We start from the raw sequence: 26,393 nt of genomic DNA on the forward strand, positions 1-26,393 counted from the left end.
AGTTACACTTACTGTCCATCTTACCAAAAGTCTTCCTGTAGCTTAGCACAGTTACACTTACTGTCCATCTTACCAAAAGTCTTCCTGTGGCTGAGCACAGTTACACTTACTGTCTGTCTTACCAAAAGTCTTCCTGTGGCTTAGCACAGTTACACTTTCTGTCTGTCTTACCAAAAGTCTTCCTGTGGCTTAGCACAGTTACACTTACTGTCTGTCTTACCAAAAGTCTTCCTGTGGCTGAGCACAGTTACACTTACTGTCCATCTTACCAAAAGTCTTCCTGTGGCTTAGCACAGTTACACTTACTGTCTGTCTTACCAAAAGTCTTCCTGTGGCTGAGCACAGTTACACTTTCTGTCTGTCTTACCATAGTCTAAATAGAACATTTTGAGGAGAGCCAAGTTTTCATTCCTGTGGTAGCCTGTTCACCAGAAGTTGGGAAGGGCTGACCCAAGAACATGTGCTTAGAAATGATTAGGTGTTCTGGACAATCAAAGTAAGGGTGGACCCTACTTCCCCCTTTATGATATTGGAATAAAAGTGGTTTCCTATTGTTAATGGATCCTAAGTGGTATAAAATATTTTGGATCCTGTAAACTTTTATGCTAATAGACAGTGTTGTGTCATATTAGAGGGAGGCTTGAAGAACAGCACATGACTTAATGATCTGCACTGACTGAACAAGATAGGAAAATATGGTTAACTTTGCTGCACAAAGATAAAATCGTTCCTAAAGTTAAGTATCTAAGGGAAGAACAGTTCACGAAATACTTTGATTGGATGAGGACTGAAGATACCAAAACAAGCCTTTTATTTTCAAGGGAAAGTAACTATGAAGATGGAAAAATAATTATGAGAAGAAACTGAAATTTGCCAAGCCAGTAAATTCAGGGGTAAATTATTTTGGTTTGACAATTATTTAAAAAAACAAAAACAAACAAAAAAACGGAGCCATAGAGGTAACTCAGTGGTTAAGAGTGTGAACTGCTCTTAAAGAGTACTGGATTTTTATGTTAAGATAGGTCTCACTAAGTGACAAGACGTCCTTGAACTCAGTCTGTTGCCCAGATGGTCTTAGACTTTCTGAAAGGTACAAAAGTATCCTAAGCCTCAATTTCCTTAACAGTTCATAATGGGACATTAAAGCAAAACAAATAAATCGTATCTACCATAGAGACTTGCTAGGAGGACTAGGTGAGGTTATATGAAATCCTTGCCTGATTTCTTAGTAAAAGTAACTGTTCAATTGGATTTTTCTACAGTACGGGCAGGGGTGGGGGGGGGGGTCGAGAAATAGTACAACAGGTTTAGGGGATTGGCCTACAGCACATTTGTCTTTAATAGATAAGAAAGTTTCTTGACCTTTGTTTCTCTTAGCAGTTGTTTATTTCAAGGCTACTCCATGCCAGTTATCATATCTGTCACTAGAAAATACAAATTAAAATAGAATTGGTTATCACTTTCAAAAATCCTGAATTCAAAAGTCAGATTTTAGGGGTCAGAGAGATAGCTCGGCAGTTGAGAGCACTCGATGTGTTTGCAGAAGATCCAGGTTGGGTTTCAGCCTCCACATGGCAATTACAAAACTGTAACTCCAGTTTCAGGACATACATTCCCTTCTTCTGGCTACTTCTGGCACTGCATGCATGTGGTGCCCATACTTTCATGCAGACTAACACTCAAAACAAAATTACAAACATATAAATCTTTTTTAAAGTCAGCTTTTATAAATAAAAAGTAATTCAAAGAGGGAGGGGGTGTTTTTATGATGTGGTTAATGTCTTAAAATACTAAGTTTCTCTCTAAGAAAAGATTTTCTGGTGTGCTACAGTGTCTTGTGCTAGTTAAGGTGGAAACATGTAGAACCAGTTTTCAAGATATGAATAGCTCCAGTTGGCTGTACACATGAGGGGTCCATTCAGAGAGCATGCTGCAGAGATGAGGCTCCCAAGACTTCTAAGAAGTAGAAGCAGTGCTTGGTGTGTTGTAGGTACTGCTCTTACCTCCACTAAAGTATTTGTATAGTTACTAGCATGCGCTTAGACTCAGCCAAGCCAGTCTTCACTGAATGACCTTAGAGTTCTTTGTCAGTTTTGCTGGTATTTGGAAAAGCAAGATAACACAAGTGTTTCCAGCAATTTCCCATTAATATACTAGTACACATCAATATATTTTGAAATTGAAAAAAAACTGTACATAATTACATAGTCTTGTGCCTGATGCACTATGTGGACTTTACCTGATAAATGGGTATTTTTGACATAATTAATATTTTGCTTCTAAATGTCGATTGGTTACCAAAACCAATGAAAAACCTAAATTTTATTCCATTATAAGTTGGGTTTTATGTTATAACTGATACACTCCTACTAAACTCAGGATCTGTACCAATCCAAGTCACAACAAAAACGTCTATTAGGACTTGTTTCTTTGTCTTTGTCATTGTTGTTTTTTGGTTTTTTTTTTTTTTTGTGTGTGTGTGTGTGTGTGTGTGTGTCTGTCTGTCTGTCTGTGTGTCTTGTGTGTGTGTGTTACTAATATGTGTATGAATGCATATAGAGGCCAGAAGTGGACATTGGGTGTCTTCACCGGTTGTGCTCTACCTTATTTTTTGAGACAGAGTCTCTCACTGAAGCCACAGCTCACTGATTAGCTTGACTGGCTGGTCAGCAAGCCCCAAAGATCTTACCTTTACTTCTCCAGTGCTAGAACTCCTGTCCTGTGCTGCTGCACTCAGCTTTTGCATTGGTGCAGGAGGTTGAACTTAGACACCCCTGCTTACGCAACAGATCTGTCACGTGACTGAGCCATCACCCTATCCCTTATAATTTTATACTCAGTGAAGTGAGCTGGTGCTGAGATCAAGCCTCTTCTGCTGAGGATTCTTGATGGTGAAATGTTTTTGTTAGTTAACAATGAAGGCACTTCATTTGTATCCTTTTCTTTCCCCCCTCCCCCCAGTTTGCTGGAAACCATGTCTCACTATACAGATGAACCCAGATTTACCATAGAACAGATAGATCTGCTCCAACGTCTTCGGCGTACTGGGATGACCAAACATGAAATTCTCCATGCATTAGAAACTTTGGACCGTCTTGATCAAGAGCATAGTGATAAGTTTGGAAGGAGGTCCAGCTACGGGGGAAGCTCATATGGGAACAGTACCAACAATGTTCCAGCATCTTCCTCTACAGCCACAGCTTCCACGCAGACCCAGCACTCCGGAATGTCCCCATCACCCAGCAACAGTTATGATACCTCCCCACAGCCTTGCACTACCAATCAAAACGGGAGAGAAAACAACGATCGATTGTCCACATCCAATGGGAAGATGTCGCCATCTCGATACCATGCAAACAGCATGGGTCAGAGGTCATATAGCTTTGAAGCCTCAGAAGAGGACCTAGATGTAGATGATAAAGTGGAGGAATTAATGAGGTTAGTTACTTTGCCTATTCTGAATTCCCCCCAAACATCTATGTTTTTAAGATTGTTTTTTAAATAATAGTCTGTATTTCAGAAACTTACCAATAAGAACAATGGTTTCTCCCTCCCTTCTTTGGAATTGAAAGTAAAACTTGAAACTGTGGTTTTAGATCAGATTTTTTTTCTTCTCTACTTCAGCTCTTTCGCTGTGTGATGAGGCTTTTCTAGTCTCTTGATTTGTCAAAGGGCTTTCTCTATTTATGGCTTTAGCAGACAGTTTCTGACTGACAGAGTTCATTTAATTCAATCCTTAATCCTTCATTGTAAATATTTTTTCTGAGTGATAAGATAAATTTACCATGATGTAGAATACATACACTTTTCAATTTTCCTTGCATCATTTTAATCAGTGCAACAGTTTGAACAACTATTGGGTTAGAAGCAATTTTCAATAAGAAACATAGATACCATCCTGCCCCTAAAAAGCTGAAGTTCTAATTTTAGCAGTAGGTGCAACACCCACATGCACTCCATACCTCAACAGTTGCCAAGTAAGCATGTGCACTTAGAGTTTAAACACAAAGAAAAGCCTCCTTTTAACCAAGGTAATGAGGACTTTGTAGCAGACCTGGTTCACTTTGAGGGTAACAGACATGTGTTTTCCATCCTGTGTCCAGAACTAGGAACTTCCTTTAACACATGGTGTGGGCTCAGGATGTTAGCTGAGTAGATAAATTTGGCCTATCCCATAAGGATATTCTCTTTTGAAAGAAGAATTTGGAGCTGGTTCAGGGGATAAAGGTGTTTGCTGCCAAGCCAGAGGACATGAGCTCCATCCCTGGAGCCCACACAGTGGAAGGAAAGGTCCAGCTCCCCAAAGTTGTCCTCTCACTACAAGCATGCCATGCAGAGGTACTCCTGCACACATGTACATACACATATAGTCAGTAAGTGAATAACTTTTATTTCTTTAAAATAAAAATTAAGATACACATTTTATTTAAAGTTAGGGAACCAGGAAACGGTATCAAAAAAGGCATGTCTTTAATCTGGTTAAGAATATAAGCTGGGTGTGGTCACTTATGCCTGTAACCCCATCGTTTAGAGGGCTGAGGCAGGAAGATTGTTGTGAGTTCAAGGCCAGCATGGTAACCTCTAGGCTTGTCTGGCCTACAGGCTGTGTATCTTTCCAAAAAGCATCAAAAGAAAAACAATACAGATGAGGCGGACTTTGGCAAACCTAGTAATACCTTAGGTGCAGCACACGGTTTCGAAGGCTTCACATTCTACACTGTATGTTAGAATCTGAGAATTTTTACAGATCTTTACAAGCAGAAATGACAGAAGCATCGTTTTCAGTAGAGTTAAGCCATTGTGTAAAAATGATTGCTTTGGGCTGGAGAGATGGACTCATTAGTTCAGAGCACTTGTTCTTGCAGAGAACCTGAGTTTGGTTCCCAGCACCGACTTGGTAGTTCACAACCATCCATAACTCTCATTCTAGGAGATTTGAAACCCCCTTCTCACCTCTGCAGGCCCCAGACATACATGTGGTACACATACATGTACAAGCAAAACACTCACGCACAGAAAATAACCAAAATTTTTTAAAAAGGTGAGAGGCTGCAGATAAATTAGTTACAGTTGATAATGAACAGAATTGTAGACTTATTGGAAGTTAAAAAAAAAAAAGTTGTAACTGAGTTTTAACTGGTCCTGAAGATTTTCTGACATCAAGACAGAATGACAATGGCTTGACAGTGCTGTGTGAAGACCCATCCTGTAACACCTCTGTGAGAAGACAGCCTTAAACACACAGCCTCTTGTGAGTTTGTTTTCAGGGTAGAGTTTCCACACATGGAATCCTTGGCTGCAGGGACTATGGGGTACACGTAATGAAGAGTATCATGCCTCAACCACAGTCAGTGTTGTCAAGCTTTTAGCTCTCTTGCCTCAACCACAGTCAGTGTTGTCAAGCTTTTAGCTCTCTGAACGAAATACAAGAGATCAGCAAGGCTTGTGGCTCGTCAGTTATTAACACAGTGTCCAAAGCTCTGCTGTTGCTGGGGACTTTCTTAGTGCTGAAGCTTGAACCCGGGCTTTATCTTTCACTGAGTCACAGCCTTGGCCGTAGGTGGTTTTGGAAACCTAGCATCTATCATCGTTCAGTTTAAAAAGGAGAACCATTTGGGCAAATAAGTTACTTTATTTGTTGAAGTTTCGTGAGATTTTAGTTACCCTGAGTAGAGAAGATAGCAAAATAGCATTTATTTGTTGAGGTGCTGGCTTGCTTGGTTGTGCACACTCACGTAGGTGCAGTCTCACCGGTGTAGTGTGTGTGCTCTTCATTGTTGTGTAGTTATTAGGACACTTTCTTCTTCCCTTCCCCTGCTTCTTGCCTAGAACAGCTCCTTGACATTTAGTCAGAGTCCTCTAGACCTCTGGTACCCCTGGTCCTTCCCAATTGAGCTTTCTTCCACTCCAGCTTTGCTCAAAGGTGCCCCTTCTCACCGTTTTCAAGTTTGCAGAGGGTAACCCTTCTTAGGACCCAGGGGGAAGTTGATTGAATGGTGCTCACAGGACATGTGCAGTCCCAACACCCATGCTGGGTACTTGATCAGAGAAGCTGAGTTCGTGAAAATTAATAATTTGCTCAAGAAAGTTGATTATTGGGCAACTGAGCCTAATTATATCCCATGGCTTTATTAACATTGTCTTGTAGGTATATTTTTTATCACTGACATTATTTATGCTTATAGGTTAAATAAAGCTTTAGAAAAGGTAATACATAAAATTCTTCAAAACAGTGTGAATTGCCTTACTGGGCTTGCTCTCCTCCTTCCCTGACATGATATCTGCTACTTCCAATCAGTCGCTTACTAAACAATGAATTTTTATTGGTGAGATATTAGAGAATTTTTCAAACAGTAACTCTTTCTGAGTATTCTGTGTCTGTCTAGTGATATACTGTCCTTGCTGCTTACTCAATACTGGTAATTGGTGGGCTCTAGTAGGAAGCATGGATACCTGAGGGCCTTCCTGCCTCCTGTGCTATGTGTAAAACCCTCCTCCTACTTGCCCACAGCCCCAACCTGCAGGTACCTCACCCTAAGACGTGCTTTGCAGATTTTATAATTCAGTGAATCTATATTACAGTATATAATTGGAAGGTATATAATGGAGATGTGTGTGTGTGTGTGTGTGTGTGTGTGTGTGTGTGTGTGTGTGTGTAACTTCATCAGATTATAACTGTACTCTTGATCATTTGTTAAAGAGTCAGAAATTATCTTTTCTAGTTTTGAATTGGGGTCAAAAAAAGGAAGAAGAAAGCCACACTAACATAAATTCTCAGTAAATGGTTGAATGTACCACTTTAGGAAGGACTGAAAGCCAGCTCATTTTACATTAGGACATCTTAAAAGGCCTATTAGTACGTAAGTATGCATAGGAATGTGTGTCTGCATCTGCTAATACATTAGAATATAGCAGTGTTTTTCTGCAGTCATGTGTGTATTATGAGATAATGTAAATGAGGCTTATTGGAATTAGTAATGCTGTACGTTAAGCACGTTGCTCTATACCACCCAGACACGACATTTTGTTAGTATTTTGTACAAAATTCTGCAAGTTCATTCCAAGTTGGTTATATATATGCCTGACACTAAAACATAGGTCGAGCATCTTTGAGCCATGGTGTTTTAAAATTAAAAACTTCTGAGCATTCTGTATCACAAGTGAAAAATTCCATAATACAACATATTCCTAGGCACAGAGTTATTTAAAATACTGTCCCAAGTTACATTTAGTCTCTCTATATAATTATGTAAAACAATTGAATTTTGTGTTTACTTGATTTCTGCCCCTAAAATATTTCATTATAAATATGAAAATAGTCCCTTTTTTTAAAAGAAAATCTGAAAAGGCTTTTGGTCCGATAACCTCAGTGGGGGCTCTCAGCCTGTATTACTTGTGCAGGCAGGATGTTTATGCTCTTCTATAAGAACGTAACAGCACTAAGTGGTGGTGCGCTCTCCTTCCGTCTTCTGCATATAGAGCATCTCTCTCTTTAATACTCTCTCTTAAAACTGTGCTCTGTATCTGCACAGGGAGAAGGTCATGAGTGTCTTTCAACTGTGAAATACACTGTGATGGCTTCATCTTGGGGTGACTTTGAGCTAGCTCCCTTTACAACATGCAGAGAAATGCTGAGGGTGTGTTAACTCAGGAGTATGAGTCATCTTAAAGTGTATCATTATAAAATATGAGCCCTTAATATGCTTTCTTCCAGAAAACAAATCAGTGTCATTTTGAATCACCATAAATAATCTCTTCACCCTGATGTGGAAAACATAAATGTACTCAAAAATAAGAATTTAAAGCTGTTATATAAATTATTTAGATCAGATTTTCCATTTTACAGCCTTTAATTTCTAGAAATTTTTCACTCATTAAACAAATTAAGTTTTATTATATGAAAAATCCATGCTGAATATGACAGAATCTTTGTACTAAAGACCTTTCCGGGCTAGTAGGCTGGATGGGCTATAAAGCGTTGTGTCCACCATACTACAGTTGAAATGTTAAGAGTTAGCTTTGTTAAAAGAGATCTTTCTTAGTAAGCTGTGATAATCAGAGAGAACTCTCTACATAGATGACAATTACTTCGTGTCTTTTGAAAAGGTAATCAGAAAGCCAGGTGTGGTGGTACTCCTCTGGAATCTGAGTACTTGGGAGGTGGAGGCGGGAGGCTTGCTGTGAGTTTAAAACAGCTATGTAGCAAGACCAGGCTCAAAACAAAACAAAAAGCAAGGAGCATTAGAGTCAGGACAGGGTGGTGGTGCCACTTAGATCCCAGCACTCCAGAGACAGAGGCAGGAAAACCTCTGGTTCAAAGTGATCCTGGGTTATGCAAGACCGCTGCCTCATGGTCCTATTCTCATATACATACATACGTGAAGTTTTTAACAGTGGTTTGTCAAAAAGGCATTCCTGATGAGTTCTTTCATATGTATTAGGAAGGGTAATAGTGGAGAGTTGAACTAGCTTAACAAACAGGGCAGTGGGAAGTGATGGTTAGGAAGGGAGCGCTCCATCCTGCTGTAGAAGTCCACCAGATGAACACAGTGGCAGCGATTTGAAACAGCAGGAAGAAGTGGCATGCGCTTCAAGTGCCTCAGTTGAGATCAAGGGGTTGCTTATGTTGGAAGTTAAGAGTGAAACCAGAGAAATAATTGCCTTGCTCTTTATTGTAATTCACTAAGACGTAAGGAGTCTTGAGGCATGTGAGATACTATGGTGGAGTGGCAGAAGAGACTCACTCTCTTTAGGTAAGATGTCAAATTTTCAACAAAGGGAGGAATAGGGAATAGAAGACAGAGAGGGACGAAGACAAAGAGCCAAGCAGCCCCGTAGAATAAATTGGACGGTGAAGGCGAGTGATGGTACTGTTTTCGCAACCCAGCGAGCCCAAGCAAACCGGCACTCTCCTACTGTGACTTCAGAGCACTGTGTCCATGGTCTAAGACGTGAACTTCAGTCTAACAGTTACAGTTGATCATTTGTTTCCTCTTTCCTTTGGATCCTGTCTGACGGTTTCATAGAAATAACTGTGTGTTTATATGATACATTTACAATTGCAAAACTTTCTCCTTCAAAGAAAATTTCTTTTGCACATATTATTTGCATGCATATGTATGTATTTATATCATTCAGTTTTTTACTTTATTACCTGGAGGAACATTTTAAAGACCTTTTTTTGTCAATGCTGGAGATTTTACACATGGTCTTGTACATGCTAGGGAAGCATACTGCCACAAGCTATTTCTTAAAACCCTTTGAATTTGGGGATAAGAGGGGGCCAACAGGAATGGAGAGGAGGAGAGGGAGGGACCAACAAGAGTAGAGAAGGGGAACAGGAAAGGACCAGCAGGAGTTGAGAAGGGGAGAGAGAGGAGATCAGAGAGAGTAGAGAGAGAATGGGAGAGAGGTCATGGCAGCCAGGTGACTGGATCAAAGTGCATTGTACACATGTGGGAAAATGCCATAGTGAGACTCATTATTTTGCACAGCTAATGCACACTAATTATAGAAATGAAAACCTTTGGAAGGAGTGTGTTAATGTTCTTGTTTTAACAAATGATGAAGCCAGAGCACAGTTTTATTAAGTGGCTTTCCCTCACATGTTTTTGTCTTTTAAGGAGTGGAGGGGCTGGAGAGTGAGACCAGAAGAGTCTTAGGATGCCGGCCAGGCATTTAGGCTTTTAGCCACATCCCAGTCTTTTTTTTAAATTGTTTTTCAAAAAGTGTCTATGGTAAAGCAGTAAGGAATGTGTGCTTAAACTTATTGTGGATACTTTAGAGACCTGCATAATATATGAGTGTGTTCTTGGCGGTGGTGAGTGGGGTGCTGCTTTCTAAGCACTGGGGACCCCTCCTGGCCTTTAATAATGCCATACTGCAAGGCTGTGAGTAATTCACATACTGGTTACGTAGTTGAGTGTTATCTGTTCTGTATGATTTAGTGTCTGCTGTAGGTGCATTTGATTTCAAATGAGTTGGTGTGAATTTGATTGTAAATTATTAGTCAAGAAAATACCATTGGCTCATTTTGCCTACAAAAGTACATTTTAAAATTTAATCTGAACAATTATTCTCAAATATAGTTTCTTTTTCCAAGATAATTTGGTATGTTGAAATGCAATAGTTTATATAAAATTTTCAACTTAATTTTGTAGTTATGTCAGAAAACAAATGATGAGGTTTGTATACAAAAGCCATCTGAAATAGTTACTGCTAAAGTTGCCTCCCGCTACAGAGACAGGCATTTTGAGAGAAACGTAGTCAACATGTAGATTGGAGTCTAAATAAAATTGTGAAATTTTAAATATTACATTAGGCAGCTAAAGTTTTATTTTCTTACTGCTTGATTAGAATTTCTATCAATAACTCAGGGATATTGTAGAGCTACATATTAGGTACTCACTATCCCATCTCTACTCTTTTCCAAAATTCCCCACAGCAGGGACGTGGCCCAGACAGGGCTGAGCCTGCTGCACAGGAATGAGGAACTAAGTTCACTTCTTCAGCACCCACATAAAAAGTCAGGCACTGGTGGTATGTGCCTTTGGCCCTGAGGGGATCCCTGCAGCTCATTGCCAGCCAGTCAAGCAAACTAGTGAACTCTGGGCTCAGAGACAAACAGGGACTCACACATGTACACAGGCTACGTGCACAGGTACAGCTCCACAGGCAGCATGGCACCCCCCAGCAGAGTGCAGAACCCTTCCAGGTGAGGGGGCTGAAAGACCTGTCGAAATTAAATCGCAGGCTAGTACCATGTTCTTATAGGATTCTTTTGTTTCTTCTCCAGTCTCTAGTGAGACTTGAGCCCCTATGAAATTCATGGTTCGTTCTCAAAACAGGTTTTAAAGGTTTGTGATGCTTTTGTCTTAGATCAAGGGTCAAAGGTTTTACTGTGAATAGCTAGTGGTTAACGTTTTTTAGACTTTGCCAAGAGGCAAAATTGAGGGTGTAATAGAGACACTGTACAAGAGAGAAAACTGGGAATGGCAGCACACAGCTACAATCCCAGCACTCAGGAAGCTGAGACTAGGTGATCAGTAAACTCAAGGCCAGCGTGGACTAATAGACTGTGTTTCAGAAAACTAAAAATGAGAGAGAGAGAAAGAGAAAAATGGCCACAGCTTTTCTTGACAAAAATCCAACATGGAACTTGTAATCTTAGCACGAAGAGACTGAGATGGGAGGATTGCCTCAAGTTTAAGCACCACCTGGACCAAATAGTTTCAGGCTAGCCTAGCAAGTGAGTCCCAGTCAGGCAGTGGTGCATGCATTTAATCCCAGCACTCAGGAGGCAGAGGCAGGAAGGTAGTTAAAGCTAGCCTGGTCTATAGAGCAAGTTCAGGACAGCCATGGTTACACTGAGAAAGTCTGTCTCAGTAAAGGCGGTGGGGGGGGGGGGGGAGAAAAGATTGAATCCTTATCTCAAAAACTGAAAAAAATTATAGAATTGAAATAATTGTATACAGTTGGGAGGGTTATACAGTATTTGTAAAAATAAAGGAAGTATGCTTTTTAAAAAAATTATTTGCAATGGTCCATCTGAGAAAGATTATGTTTGTGGCTTATATGAGAGCAGATGGCAGATTGACTTCAGCGGAGACCCTTAATCTGTTGACCTTGTTTAGATAATAAGCTACCATGATTCTATGTCAGTTTTCATCTTGAACAAGAAATAGTGTTCTAGTTTTATAGTCTTACAGCTCTGGTTTAATTTTTATTTATTGTTTGTTTTGGTGAAAGAATGAGTTGTTCTTTGTCATACTTACGGATGTCTGGTCTATGATGGTGTGATGAATTTTTAAATAAAGTTTGTAATGGGCCAAGAGTATATAATACCAAGGTTGAATAATATAGTTTTTAGTATTAACTCTTCTATATACTTATTATATGTAATTGGAAATTAATAAATACTTTTAATATGAAACTGTTAATATTTCAAACCATCCCACATTCTTTTGGGGGGGGCGCTTATACAGAAGGGAGGGAGAGGAAGCAGCTGAGAGTATTTCTTACAATGCTAATTATTTCAGTTGTGAGAATGGTGTTGATTTCTGCCCCAGAAGCATTTCCAAGGTTTTAAGATGAGTGTCCCGTCTACAGCTCCTCCATTAACCTGCAAACCCACAATCTACTTACAGCTGATTTTCATTGCTGGTGCTTTTTATTTTTCCAGGGCTTCTGTGTACGATTTATTCCCCAATAATGAGAACACACATACCGCATATGGCAGCCTTGTTCCTAATTTAAATTATATAAATTATACACAGCATGCAATTAATGGTCCTCCTACATGAGACTTGTATCCACAGTGGCATTCACTGAGGTGTCTGTCTGATGGTGTGACGTTTCAGGACTGGAGTATTTGGTGTTTCCTGGTTTGTTGTAATTTCATATTTTCACCCAAGTTTAGTCTGTTTCCCTTTTATTTTTTGTGTCCTTCCTTTCTGTGTTCTCCCCACCTCTCGGCTTCACCTTTCTTTTAGCAAAGATGAGGATTTCTACCTTCAACATACATTGTTGGTCTTGTCTTCTGTTTTTGTTAGGAGGGACAGCAGTGTGATAAAAGAGGAAATCAAAGCCTTTCTTGCCAATCGGAGGATTTCCCAAGCAGTTGTTGCACAGGTAACAGGTAAGAGCCGGAGAGCCCTTTATTCTAGAATCATGTCTCGTCTCTGCCATCTGTGCAGGTGTTGGGATATTGCTTACATTTCCATGCTGCAGCCCTGTCAGCTTGGGCATGGTGACGGAAGCCTGGGTTTTAAACCAGTGCCTCTGTTACTGGGACATGCTCCACTGATCTTTTTTAAACTTGTGGTAGTAAATTTTGTAATGTTAGTAATAAGAAAAAAAATCCCTGTTTTGTAATTGAAAGGGAGATGTCGTTTCCTTTTGATTATGATAGCGCCTGTGAGACATGCACATCAGCTGCTGTCTGTTTGCAGTCCTCTAAATCAAACCCAGGACTTCACCCATAAAAAGTGACTCGTGAGGAAAAAGCAAGTTGTGGGAGTCTTTGTTTTCCTTTTTTATTTTGGGGGTTTGTTGTTGTTGGGGCTTTGGTTTTGTTGTTGTTTGTTGTTTTTTGTTTTTTCTTGAGACAGGGTGGCATGCAGTTGAGGCTGGCCTCAAACTCACTCCATGGCTGATAATGACCTTGACCTCCTGATCCTTTTGCAGCCACCTCCCAAGCACTGGGATATATGCACCACCATCCCCTACTGAAAGTTCTCTTTTGAATGACCTTCTCTGTATGTGCAAGCTTTGCTCACCCCCTCCTGAGAAGATGAGGATCAGCATTGTCTTTTTGTTGTTGTTCTGTATATACCATCCCATTCTCCACCCAACCCAGACATCACTCTGATATGTGGTATATATGTGTCATTCTCTATCCAGAACACATTTTTAAAATGGAACTATTGAATCAGGGGGTAGGTGTGTCATCACTGTTGGTGTGTGTTCTTCCTTAGTTCTAGAGATCGTAGAGGAACCAGAAATTCTTCCTGTATGTTTACGTTTGCTGTGTTGTTATACTTTCTGCACTGACAGTTACAATAATTACCACCACCACCACCCCTTTTAGCACACAGCTGCAAACTTATGCCTTGGGGCTTCTCAGGCCCCTGTCTCAGTTTTCATACTTTGTGGTTTCAGGTTGGCATCTGAGCTCCTCCAGCTCTGATGTTCCTTCTGTGGTGGAAATGCTGGTACATACTGAATCTAATGTTCTTAAGAGGTTGCTCCTGATCATTAATTGGATTAAAAATGTAACTTCAGAGCTAAAAGTATTAAATTCCATTCCCTATACCTAATGTCAGCCAACCCTTTATGATATGTATGCATACATGCAGGTGTATATATTTTATCAATAATATACTTTTATAAACAATGTCTTTGTTACTGGTAAAAGACTTTTGAATGTTTCTGTCTATGTAGAAGTCTTAATGGCAAAGAAAGGTGTGTGGATTTAATTATTTAACTTTTAAGGTATTTGCCAGTAGGATGTGTAAGATAAATTAATAATCCTTATCTTTAAAAAACTGAGTTATAGCGTTTAACACACTATAAGGGCAAATTGTGCAGGTGTTACTGAAACTCATGATGTGGTAGATTATGCCGTGATTGGATGTTTTCTTTTTGTGCCTTTACTACTTTAGCCTCCAGGACTATAAGCAATATATGTTCTGGTTTGCAAACCTGGGCGGGGTGGGGGGACAGACAAATTTGTAACATGATATAATTGCAAGGTTGATTTTGTTCAGAAGAGAATATTTCTGAGTATTGAATATATTGAGTCTTGAATCATCTTATACATGTGTGCGTGTGTGCTAGGGTGTGTGTGTGTGCATGTGCATGTGTGACTTGAGACAGCTTGAGGAACTCAGTTCTCTCCTACTATGTGAATCCTGGGATCAAACTCACTTTGTCAGGCTTTATGACAAATTCCCTTACTTCCTGAGCCAGTCCTTGTCTTCGATTTGTAAAATAGTAGTTTTGGATGAGTGTCCAGCATTGTTACAAATTATAGACAGATACCCTTAAAGGCCTTTCTTATGCCAGACATGAGCATTGTACTATAATGAGTTCAACACAGTATATAAAATATTTTCATTAATACAGTCCAGGAAACAGCAGTATTGGTGTTAGCTGAAAACTTGTTAGACATGTAGGAATACACAATATCACCTCTAAATTAACCAAAATAGAATTTACATTTCAGCCAGATCCCCTGAGTGATTTAGGTTGGAGAAGGACTGTTCTAGGAAACTGGTAAACTTTCCAAACAGTAATAATACCAGTTGGTAGTCATTGATTATCATTGCCTCACTCAATAATACCACCTCCCATTTAGAAAAGGAAGTGGTTAAAAAAAAAAAAAAAGAAAAAGAAAAGAAAAGGAAGAGCTGAGATACACTTAGACATTTGTACCTGTTGTACACATGGCCTTCCTTTCACCACCGTAATGATGGGATATTATTAAAAATGTCTTCCCCATTTCAGCTTTACCTCAAAGAGGTTTTCCTCTTGGTTTCTGTTCCAAAGGATTAAGTTTATGTTTCTGTGAACCTGCCTTTGGCCCTTCATTGTCTAAAACAAGAAATTAAAAAAAAACAAAAAACAAAAACCATTCATATTTTGTGTGTTCTTGCATGCCTGTCACAGTGTATGTGTTGGGGTGAGAGTTTCTTTTTCCTTCTGCCATGTGTGTTCCAGGGATTGAACTCAGGTCATAGGCCTTGGTAGCAAGCACCTTTATTCACTGAGCCATCCTGGAAATTCTTATAATGCAATCCCCACATCCATTTTTATTGCTATCTTCTATTATGTATATTCACACAGCTGAATTTAACTACTGGTAGTTTTGAGAGTCCTGCTCATTTGCATGCTCCCAAATTCTTGGTTTACCAGGAGGCCCTTTCCTCCTCAGCATAGCTCTATCCATTCCTACTAACCACAGCTCATTCTGTTAGGGTGCCATTCTGGCATTCACATAGTGAATATCATTAGATTTAATCCTCACTTGAGGGATGCAGTTTCTTCAGAGAGTCTCTCACTATCCTCTTGGAATATTTCACACCCACCTTGCTGGTTGAGGCATAAAGGAGCCAGCTGGTTGTGTTTAGCTCAAACCACCGTCAAAAGGTACACTGAGGCACTGTTTCCGGGATGATTGCTTGTTCAACAATACCGTACATTTTTATGTGTAAGAAAGTTGTAGGTTTTTTAGTTTAGTTTTGTTTTAATCTACAAAGCAGGAGAATGAGAAAATTAATAAGCAGGCTAATTTACTTTTTATCTATTGACTAACTCACTGAGTTGTATTTCTCATGTTATTATGAATTAATCACATTTGTGTCCCAGCCTGTCCAGCCAGGAAGCTAACAGAAACAGCACTTCTCATGTCTGGGAAGAACAATGGGTTAGTAAAGCCCTCATGATTGACCCATTTAGGGCAGGGTGAGCCTGGTTAGGAAGCCTTTCCATCCCTGATATCTGGCCATTACCTAGACATGCTTTTCTGTCGTTCTAGAGCAGATTCTCGGAAAGTCATTTGAGTTCAACTCTAATATGTGAAATCAACCTTAAGATAAAAATCAGAGCGGATGGTGCCTAACAACAGAAAATGCTAAATAAAAAAGTGTAGCAAGGTGCAAAATTCCAACACATGTGCTGTTCCAGAAGCAAATGCAGAGGCTGCTTTTTATAGATTTGGAGGGCTTCTATAATAAGATAAACAAGAAGTGCAGGGGTGGGGTCTGTATAAACAATATCCTGCTGATGGGAGAGATGACAGTGTAAACAGGATATAATAACAGTGCCTGCCGAATTCCCAGCATGCTATTTGTAGATTCCATCCCAGTCGCAGCAGCTGCTCCCCCCATGGGTGGATTTTTACCTCTGCGAGAGGCTGGCCAAGATTCTAGCTTCTCACTACAGTGATAGGGTGGTGAGCATAGCCTTGGCTCTAGTAACAAACACATGAATTTCATATTCACTGTCAGTAAAATGTTTCCTTAGGCATTTAAGAATTCCGAAAACAAACAAAAATTGTAATGACCTCTGGGAAAAATTGGGCACACACAGAATAAATGAGTAAATATACAAAGGTTGATGCATGTTATCAGTTGAAGAAATATACTAATTGGTGTCATGTCTTCTGGGGAAAAAATGAATACATGAGAGAAGAAAAGAGTTAGCATCTCTGAATTTTATGAATTTTATTACAATTGTGTTGATTTGTTGGGGTAAGCTGATTCTGAGTTTGTTCTTTCTGTCAATCATCTTGTGACCCACAGCCTTATTTTCCTTACTTACAGGATGTGGGACTTTGACCAAATAATTGTTCTCTTAGCCTTTGTAACAAAATGTCATAAACTGGGTAGTATACAAACACAGAAATGTATTTCTCATAGTTCTGGGGACCAGAAAACCCTGAGCTAAGGCAGGTTCAATACTTGGGGACTGCCTGCTTTTCTGGCTCATATACTACTCCTTCTTACTGATTCTTCTCATGGTGGAAGGGGTGAAGGTGCTAATCCTGTTCATGAAGGTCTGCCCACGTGACTTAGTCAGCTCCCTTAAAGGCCCCCACATGTGAGCATCATCACCTTAAAGGCGAAGATCTCAATAGAAGGCTTGGGGTGGGTATAGAGAGCCACACTATAGCAACTCCACTTTTCCCCCTAGTTGTCCGGTTCTAGTCTGCTTTTAACTACATTTGACACTTGGATCTACTTGGATCTAGCAATTGCACTCCCAGCTATATTCAAACCACTTCCCTTGTTATTTATCTCTAAAATGAAGAATGAAAATATTATATATGTGTCAACTCTTTTGTAGTTGCAAAAAAAAACTGTACTGCTCTTTTTCTTAATCATAGAACTTTAGACTGGGTGTTATAAACCAACTAAGATATCAGTTTATATTTTTAAAACTAAACTTTATTCTCTAGAGCAGTTTTTAGTTCACAGCAATATTGAACATAATGTTGAGAGACTTCCAAAATACCTTCTGGTCCACCATGCGTACCCAGTCTCCTCCACTGTCACTGCCCACAGTGGCCCATTGATTGTGGTCAGTGAACCTATGTTGATGTGCCGTATGCTAGGAACTAGCACCCCTAGATGTAGCACCCCTAGATGATATTGCACATGCCATGGGGTTTTGACAAAGGTCAACAACGTATGTCCACAATTAAAATACCACACAGGATGATTTCACAGCCCTCAAAGTTATCTGTACCCTGCCTGTTTGTTCTCTGCTCTCCCCAACTCCTGCAACCATGGATCTTTGCCAAAGTGTCTTGTCATTGGAGTCCAATCTTGATAACTTCCAACTGGATTCTATAGTTACTAACTGCATTTAAGGTTCCTCTGTGTCGCTTCATAGCTTAAGCACTCATTTGCTTTTACTGATGAGTAATATCTGGTTGTCTGGATACCACACTTTATCAGTTTCCTACTAGTGGATGTATTACTTTGAAATGTTGTCAATTGTGAATAAAGTTGTTATTAAAAAGTAGAATTTGTATCTAAATTAGGAAGCAGTGTTGCTAGAGCATAAATCAGACTGTGGAACTGTCCTGTTATAATAGTCAGAAATAATTCATTTGCTCATTTGGCAAGACTTTATCAGGATTTCCCTGACTTTAAGTAGACATCCAGTTTGAAAGCTGTCTGTTATCTTTCTACACAAGCAGGCTTCGAGGTGGGAGGTAATGACTGTCTCCAAACTAAACGTTTGGAGTTACAGTTTCTATCCAGAGGCTCTCACACTCATTCTGAACAGGCTGTCTGAACCAGCGCTGCAAGTGTTTTGTGTCATGTATTTGGGGTTCTCTCTTGTTTTGCAGCTCCTGAGGACTGAGTTTTCTTCTGTCTTCCTCTTCAAATTCTGGGCAAACCTTTTGCTTGTAAAGTCAGCACATGAGGGCATACTATTTTCCTTCACGGGAAGAAGCCCACCTCTTCCATGCGATGCCCATATCACTCTGGTGGTAGCTGAGAAGCTCAAATGCAGAGATTCCTGAGGAAGCTGTTTTAAACCAGCTCTGTGTAGTCCCTGCAATCTACGTGTCCCTCTGGGCTTCCATAGTCTCAAGTCCAGTGTGGAGGGTTACAGGTTTCCATGTGGAAGTTATGTTGGTGGCCAATCTTACAATGAGAACCATCTTTCCATTTGAACTTAAATCAGAAACCACACTAAACCCTAAGGCTTGCCAGAGACTGCCGGAGAAGGTACACAGGTGTGCTTTCCATGTCACACTCGGCAGGTCTCATTTCTGTTTCTTTCATCACCTAAGATTGAAAAGCCAGCTAACAAACCTGTACCTAAGATGCCCCTTTGTGAGATAAATAATTTCTTATCAGAATATAATTTTACTTTTTCTTGCCATTAAGTAATAGTAGAATTGAGGTGGTGGGGTGGGAGCAATGATGACTCCCTGAGCAAAGCCTAACGACTTTGAGTTCCATCCTTGGAACTCACATGGTGGAAGAGGAGAACTGACTCCTAAAATTGTCCTCTGACTGCCACATGCATGTTGTAGTATGCATCTCACATACACAAAAGGTAAAGTGTGGTGATACATTGTGTCCCCCAATATATTGTATACCCTAATAAACTTATCTGGGATCAGAGAACAGAACAGCCACTAGATTAGACATAGAGGCCAGACAGTGATAGCAGAGATCTATCCGGATCTCTGTGACTTCAAGACCACACTGGAAACAGAGCCAGGCATGGTGACACACGCCCTTAATCCCAGGAACTGATGGCAGGAAGCAGAAAGGTATATAAGGCGTGAGGACCAGGAACTTGGGTTTTTAAGCTTTTAGGCTTTTAGCAGCAGTTCAACTGAGATCCATTCGGATGAAGACTCAGAAGCTTTTAGTCAGAGGATTCGTGGAAACAGAATCAGATGAGGGGTTGTCCAGGTGAGGTTGGCTGTGGCTTGTTCTGCTTCTCTGATCTTACAGAATTCACCCCAATATCTGGCTCAGGGTTTTTTTTTTGTTGTTGTTTTTTGTTTTTTTATTAATAAGACCATTTAACAATTCATCTTACAGTAACTAAATAAATACATGTAATTTTTCTTTAAAGCTAGGCCTGGAGACTGGAGAAATGGCTCAGCAGTTAAGAGTACTGGCTACTCTTTCAGAGGACCTGGGTTCAATTCTCGGCACCCATATGTCAGCTCACAGTTGTCTGTAACTCCGGTTCAAGAGGACCCGACACCCTCACACAGACATGAATGCAGGCAAAACAGCAGTACACATTAAAGAAAAAAAAGCTAGGCCTGGTGACACATGCCTATAATCCTAGCACTAAGAAGGTAGAGGCCATAGTATCAGGAATTCAGAATTATCCTTGGTCGAGCTCAAGATCAGCCTGAACCATGTGAGGTCCAGCCATAAACAAACAATAAATACTTAAAAAACAAAACAGGAATAAATGTCCAAAGGTCGACACCAATGTCCTAGGAAGAAAGTCAGGAGGCACTTCCTTCAAGATGATAGCTAGCCCAAGGCTAAACTGTACCCATGTGACTGTCCCTTGGTCTCTCGGGCAGATCTGTGGACAGTGTCCTGCTTTTGAGCACATTCACTTTAAAGGGCCTATCCAAGGTAACATTACCACAGACTTCTCATTGTTCTGTATGAGGAACTCTTAGAAACTGACGGTTTTGATTCTGTATTTAAAAGGCAGGGGAGTCTTGCTATGTCACCCTGGCTGGTCTGGAATTCACTGTGTAGCTCAGTATGTCCTCAATCCCAGATCCTCTTGCCTCAGCCTTCTAAATGCTGTGACTTTATAGGTATGTGCTACTGTGGTCTTTGTTTGTTTGTTTGTTTGTTTGTTTGTTTGTTTTTTCAAGACAGGGTTTCTCTGTGTAGCCCTGGCTGTCCTGGAACTCACTATAGTCCAGACTGGCCTCAAACTCACAGAGATCCACCTGTCTCTGCCTCCCACCTTCTGGGATGAAAGGTGTGTGCCACCACCGCCTGGCTGAAACAGATCTATTCTCATGTCTTTGTTTTTTGTTTTGTTGTTTTGTTTTGGCTTTTGGTTTTTCGTGGGTTTTTTGTTTTTTGAGGTAAAACAATTTTTTATTTTAATGTTTTAAGTTTGTGTCCTTTTAAAAACTAGAATATGCTATTTTCTATTTGTTTTCGTTCGACAGTTTTTAACAGAAAGATTGCCTTTTACTCCCATTCTCTTCCACTACTTAGATGAGTTTTGAAGGCTGTTACACCAGTTTGCCAGATTTTTCCTTTGAAATTTTTGTGTGTGATAATCTTTTTGTGTGTGTGTGTGTGTGTGTGTGATAATCTTAAGACTAATATCTGATCATCTTTGTTGGTCCATGTGTTCAGTCTCTGGTTCGGCCTTGTCCTTAGGCAAGGGGCTGACATGAGTTCTAAAGCCAGTTCTGCTTGGTAGATATGTACCCTCTAGGCCAAACCTCTTTCAAGAGTTATTATTTTTAGCTGTAATTGATGTGACACTTAGCAAGCGCTAGATGCTATGCTAACTGCTTTATATAATTGAGAAACAGGTGTGAAGTTCCACAGTTACAGATGAGAAAACCAAGGCCCTCGAGGAGATGGCTGGCTAACCCATCGTGTAGCTTCTTACTCTCTGTAGTCAGGGTTCTTAAGCATAGTCAGGCCAATGCAGAGAGGATTTGTATAGTCTAGGGCCAAGGATATCACTACAGCTGTGCCGGGCCTGGGTTCAGAACAAGCTGCATGGAGCTTATCATCTGCTCTCCAGAGAGTAACTTGTCCAGTTCCATATCCAGTAAGGGGCTGACTCACGACTTCGAATCCAGGCTCTACTTAATTCTCACCAGCATCCATTGCTCATTTATGTCTCCAGATTGACCTTTATGGAGCTAGGCTAAAGTTAGCAAATATATTCGTGTGGTTTGGATTTCAGAAGGGGTTGTGGTGTGAAAACTCTTTTCTTCCTGTCATTTTGCTATTGTCCTCCCTGAAGAGGTAAATATTAGTTTCTTTAGAGATATTTTATGCATTTATAAGCAAATAAGTGTATCTGTAAATCTTTTTCTCTTTTTGTGCCAAGTAGACAACATGCCATATATAGTGTTAGTTGGCTATGCTGTTTAACTTGGGAATTATCCCATATTAGTATGCAAAGAATATTGTCATACTTGTTAATCAGAAATGTAGTATACCGTCATCTAGATAGCATAATTTCAACCAGCTATTAACATTTAACAATTTGATGTTTTTGCCTTTATTCCATGTACAGTAAATGTTAACTAGATACAAGAGGGGGGATAGGCGGGGGTGGGGGGAGCGGGCGGGCGGGAGGAGGGATGAAAGGGGGATCTGTGGTTAGTATGTAAAGTGAATTTAATAAAAATGAAATTTCCACTTGGAGTGTGTATGTTTGTACACGCACTGGGGAGTAAGCCAGATCCTTAATGTGTGCTAGACAAGTGCTGTGCCACTAAGCTGTAACAGCTCCGGTATGTAACTGTTCTTTCTACTTTATTCTTTAAATACAACTCTTATATTAGTAACATGTTTTTTGTTTCTTTTTTTTAAGTTTAAGTTCCCTGGTTTTGACCATGTAATTTATCTTCTAGAATTTTAATCCTACAGAAATACTTGTTATATTATATCTCTAAGGATGATATATATAAGAATGTTTATTGTGTGTGATATGGTAGCAAAAGACTGTACATAACTTAAGTGTCCATCAGAAGGATGCTAATAGGTAAATTATGATACATTTGCATTGTGTGTAACTGTCAGTCCAGAAAAGAATAAGGCAACTCTGTCTTAAGCAGAGTGCATAAGAGTTAGCTGGAGGGTGCGAGTGGAAAATGATTTACTACCTTTACTTTTTTATTTTATATGACATGCATGCATTCTGTGTTTTATAAAAAGAAACCCACACCCAATTTTTAAAATATACACCCCATTATAAGTTTAAAGGAATATGTCTTGGCAAGAGTCAGTCTAAGTTACAGAATCACAGTAGGATTTTGTTGTTTTTGATAACAGGGTTCTAAAGTTCTTCTGTAAGAAAAAAACATACATAAAATAAGAGATTCCTCAGGTGGAGCAGAGGAAGAATTGGAACAAATTCATTCTGCCAGATGTTAAAATATAGCTTATCTAGAATAGTAATACAGTGTCATGTTGCTAGATAGGTGCATCAGGTCTAAAGAACAGAGTTCATTAATAGATTTAGGAAATAAGAAAATCCTACTTTTATAAGGGAAGTATTTCAAATACTTCCTTAGAAAATGATTACCCATTAATTTTTCTTTTCAAAATTGAAAAAATAAAAGTATATGCAAAATACAAACCAGAAGCATTTTCCATGTCATTGAGCTATATCTATGCTTACACCTATACTAAATACATTTTATATATAAACTGAATAATCGATCTCACATTACTTTTAGAGTACAGAGATCCTCTATATAAACACAGTGTGGGCTTCTGATATACAAGACCATGCCATATGTGAAAAGAGGTGATTTTATTCCTTCCTTTGTAATTTAGATGCCCCTGTGTCTTGACATTTGTCCTTTGTAATGTAGATGCCCCCTGTGTCTTGACATTTGTCTAGTATAGAACCTTGGGTCGAATGTTAAAAAGTGGAAAGACTGACCATCCCTTCATTATTTCAAATCTGAGGGGTAGAACTTTCCTCTGTTTTCCATGAAGTGTGATGTCAGCTGTATCCAGGTCATTAGGTTGCTGCTTTCCCTAGTTTGTTGGATAGTCAATATTAGGTCAGTCCAGTGCTTTGTTGTATCTAAGATGGTGGCCAGTTTTCTTCTCTACCTTTGTAGACTAGTATAAAAGGTTACTTTGGTTGACTTTGATTTATTGAGTGAACACTATTTTTCCTAGATAAATCCCATGTAGTCATGGTATATTTTTTTATGTTGTTGGATTCAGTTTCCTGGTATTTTGTTGAGGATTTTTTTTTTTTTTTTTCGAGACAGGGTTTCTCTGTGTAGCTTTGCGCCTTTCCTGGATCTCGCTCTGTAGCCCAGGCTGGCCTCGAACTCACAAAGATCCGCCTGCCTCTGCCTCCCGAGTGCTGGGATTAAAGGCGTGCGCCACCACCGCCCGGCTTGTTGAGGATTTTTACATATGCATTCATATGGGATATTGAACCCCAGTCCTCTTTGCTCTGGTCTGTTTGGGGCAGCACTGCTCTCACGGATTGAGTTGGGGGTAGTTGGTAGTTTGTTTTTTGGTTTTTTTTTTCCTTAGAATTTTGTTCGCTTCATCTTGATTACAGATCTGGTTGACATACTGTTGTTCACAGACTTTCCTTAGGACCCTTTTTTTATCTCTACAGCAATAAGCCCCACCTCACTCGTGCGTTAATAATTGAGTCATCTTTTTCTTGGTCAGGGTATTTGACTGAAGATATTTACAACTTAAGTTTCCATCTAAGCACTGCCTTGGTCGTCCTTCATTACAAAAGTGTGTGTGTGTGTGTGTGTGTGTGTGTGTGTGTGTGTGTGTGTGTATGGGTGTATGTTGGATTTTTGTTTGTAATCATCCCAGAGTATTTTATAATTTCCTTATGGTTTCTTTCTTGGCTCATTGGTTAGGAAAGTATTGTTTAATTTCCATATGTTGTTGAATTTCCTAAGGTTTTTTCCTTGTGTTTTCTTTTTCTCATTGAACTCAGGATCTCATGCATATTAGGCATGCACTCCACCACTGTTACTTATTCCAGATTTCATGGCAATTGGGGAACATGCTCTGTTTATTCCGTCTGGAATAGTGTCACCCCTTCTGGATACTGTTACATGCACACTTCCCCTGTAGTTTGAGGACTGAGGGACATGTCATTCCCTAAAGAAGAGTAAATGTCACCTTAGTAAACATTTGAGAATGATGTGTTTTCCTCATGTATTGGGTAGAATGTTACGCTTTGTTTCTTGCTCATGTGTTGCTTCCTTATTGCTCTATAATTACTTTATTTCTGGAAAGTGGGGTGTTGCTGTATGTCACAGTCTTTATCTGTTTCTTTTTTTGATGTGTATATGTTTTTAGTTATAGCTTCTTATGCATTGACTGTGTGATTGTGTTCAAGGCAGTATCACTATGTAGCCCAGGCTTACCTGGAACACTTGATTATCCTGTCCTGACCTCTAAAGTTCCAAGATTACAGGCATGTGCTACATGTAGTCCAGCTCTGTGAATTCTCCCAACATTTGAAGATACTCATCTTTTTTCTGTAGTATTAAGATTTATATTACAGTTATTTTGTCTGGCGGTAGCTGCTGTCTACATGATCTGCTTTATCCAATCTTGCTTTCAACTTATTTGTCTTTGAATATGAAACCTGTATCTTATAGACAGCATGTAGCTGAACATATATTTATTCTTCTCTCATACAATACATCCTAACTATAGCTTCCCCTCCCTCCACTCCTCAAGTTGTCCCTCACATCCCCCAGAAACGAGCAGGCCTCCCAGTGATATCAGCCGAATGAACATGACACAGCAAGATACAACAAGACCAGGCACAAACCCTCAAACTCATATCAAAGCTTGCAAGGCAACCCACTAGGAGGAAAAGGGTTCCAAGAGCAGGCAAAAGAGTCAGAGAAACCCCCACTCCAACTGTCAGGAGTCCCTCCAAAACACCAAGCCAACAACCGTAACATATATGCAGAGGACCTAGCATAGACCTATGCAGGCTCCAGGATTGCCACTTCATTCTCTGTGAGCCCCCATGAGCTCTGCTTAGTTGATTACATGGGCTGTGCTCTCCCAAAAGTTGGGAGACTTTTAATGACTGTTTCTATTTCCTTAGGGGTTATAGGTCTATAAAGTTGTTTATCTGATCTTGATTTAACTTTGGTAAGTGGTATCTATTGAGAAAGTTATCCATTTCTTTTATATTTTCCAAGTTTGTGGAGTACAGATTTTTTAAATATGACCTAATAATTCTTTGGATTTTCTTGGTATCTGCTATTATATCCCCCTTTTGTTTCTGATTTTGCATATAAAGAATTTTGGATATTCTCTGTCTTTTAGTTAGTTTGGGTAAGGGTTTGTCTATCTTATTGATTTTTCTCAAAAACCGACTTTGTTTCATTGTTCTTTGTATTGTTCTCTGTTTCTATTTGATTGATTTCAGCTTTCAGTTTATTTCCTGCCATCTACTCATCTTGTGTATGCTTACTTCTGGAGCTTTCAGATGTCCTTTTTTTTTTTTTTTTTTGGTTTTTTGAGACAGGGTTTCTCTGTGTAGCTTTGCGCTTTCCTGGAACTCATTCTGTAGCCCAGGCAGGCCTTGAACTCACAGAGATCTGCCTACCTCTGCCTCCCAAGTGCTGGGATTAAAGGTGTGTGCCCCAACCCCTGGAGCACGCTCTCTCTCTCTCTCTCTCTCTCTCTCTCTCTCTCTCTCTCTCTCTCTCTCTCTCTCTCTCTTCTTTCTCTCTCTCTTTCTCTCTTTTAATTTATTTTATGTGCATTGATGTGAAGGTGTCAGATCCCCTGGAACTATAGTTACAGACAGTTGTAAGCTGACATGTGGGTGCAGGGAATTGAACCTGAGTCCTCTGGAAGAGCAGCCAGTTCTCTTAACCGCTAAGCCATCCCCCCAGCCTCCCAGATGTACTCTTAAACTGCTAATATGAGATCTCTCCAATTTTTTAATGTAGGCATTTAGTGCTATGAACTTTCCTCTTAGCACCACTTTCATTGTGTCCCGTAAGTTTAGGTATGTTGTGTATTTTCATTCAATTTTAGGAAGTTCTTAATTTCTTCCTTTATTTCTGTCTTGACTTAGTTTTCATTCAGTAGAGAAGTATTCAGTTTCCATGAGTTTGTATGTTTTCTGTTGTTTCTGCTGTTGTTGGAATC

The 26,393-nt window shown here is 39.7% G+C and overlaps 1 protein-coding gene across 16 annotated transcripts in view; it reads left to right on the forward strand.

Annotated features, from left to right (window-relative positions):
- The window catches only part of Hmbox1 (homeobox containing 1), a 141,076-nt gene that overhangs the window by 53,499 nt on the left and 61,184 nt on the right, over positions 1-26,393 (forward strand). For all 16 annotated transcript variants that reach the window (XR_008217022.1, XR_008217021.1, XR_008217020.1 and 13 more), the window contains exons 3-4: positions 2,962-3,438; positions 12,552-12,637. Coding sequence is in view for 13 of the 16 variants with exons in the window: in XM_052732943.1 (XP_052588903.1) it covers positions 2,962-3,438; positions 12,552-12,637 (563 nt within the window). In the remaining 3 variants the exon portion in view is untranslated. The remainder of the gene's footprint in view (positions 1-2,961; positions 3,439-12,551; positions 12,638-26,393) is intronic.

The sequence above is a fragment of the Peromyscus californicus genome, unplaced genomic scaffold, assembly GCF_007827085.1.
Source record: "Peromyscus californicus insignis strain IS unplaced genomic scaffold, ASM782708v3 Scaffold_12__1_contigs__length_115047231, whole genome shotgun sequence".
NCBI classification, from domain to species: domain Eukaryota; kingdom Metazoa; phylum Chordata; class Mammalia; order Rodentia; family Cricetidae; genus Peromyscus; species Peromyscus californicus.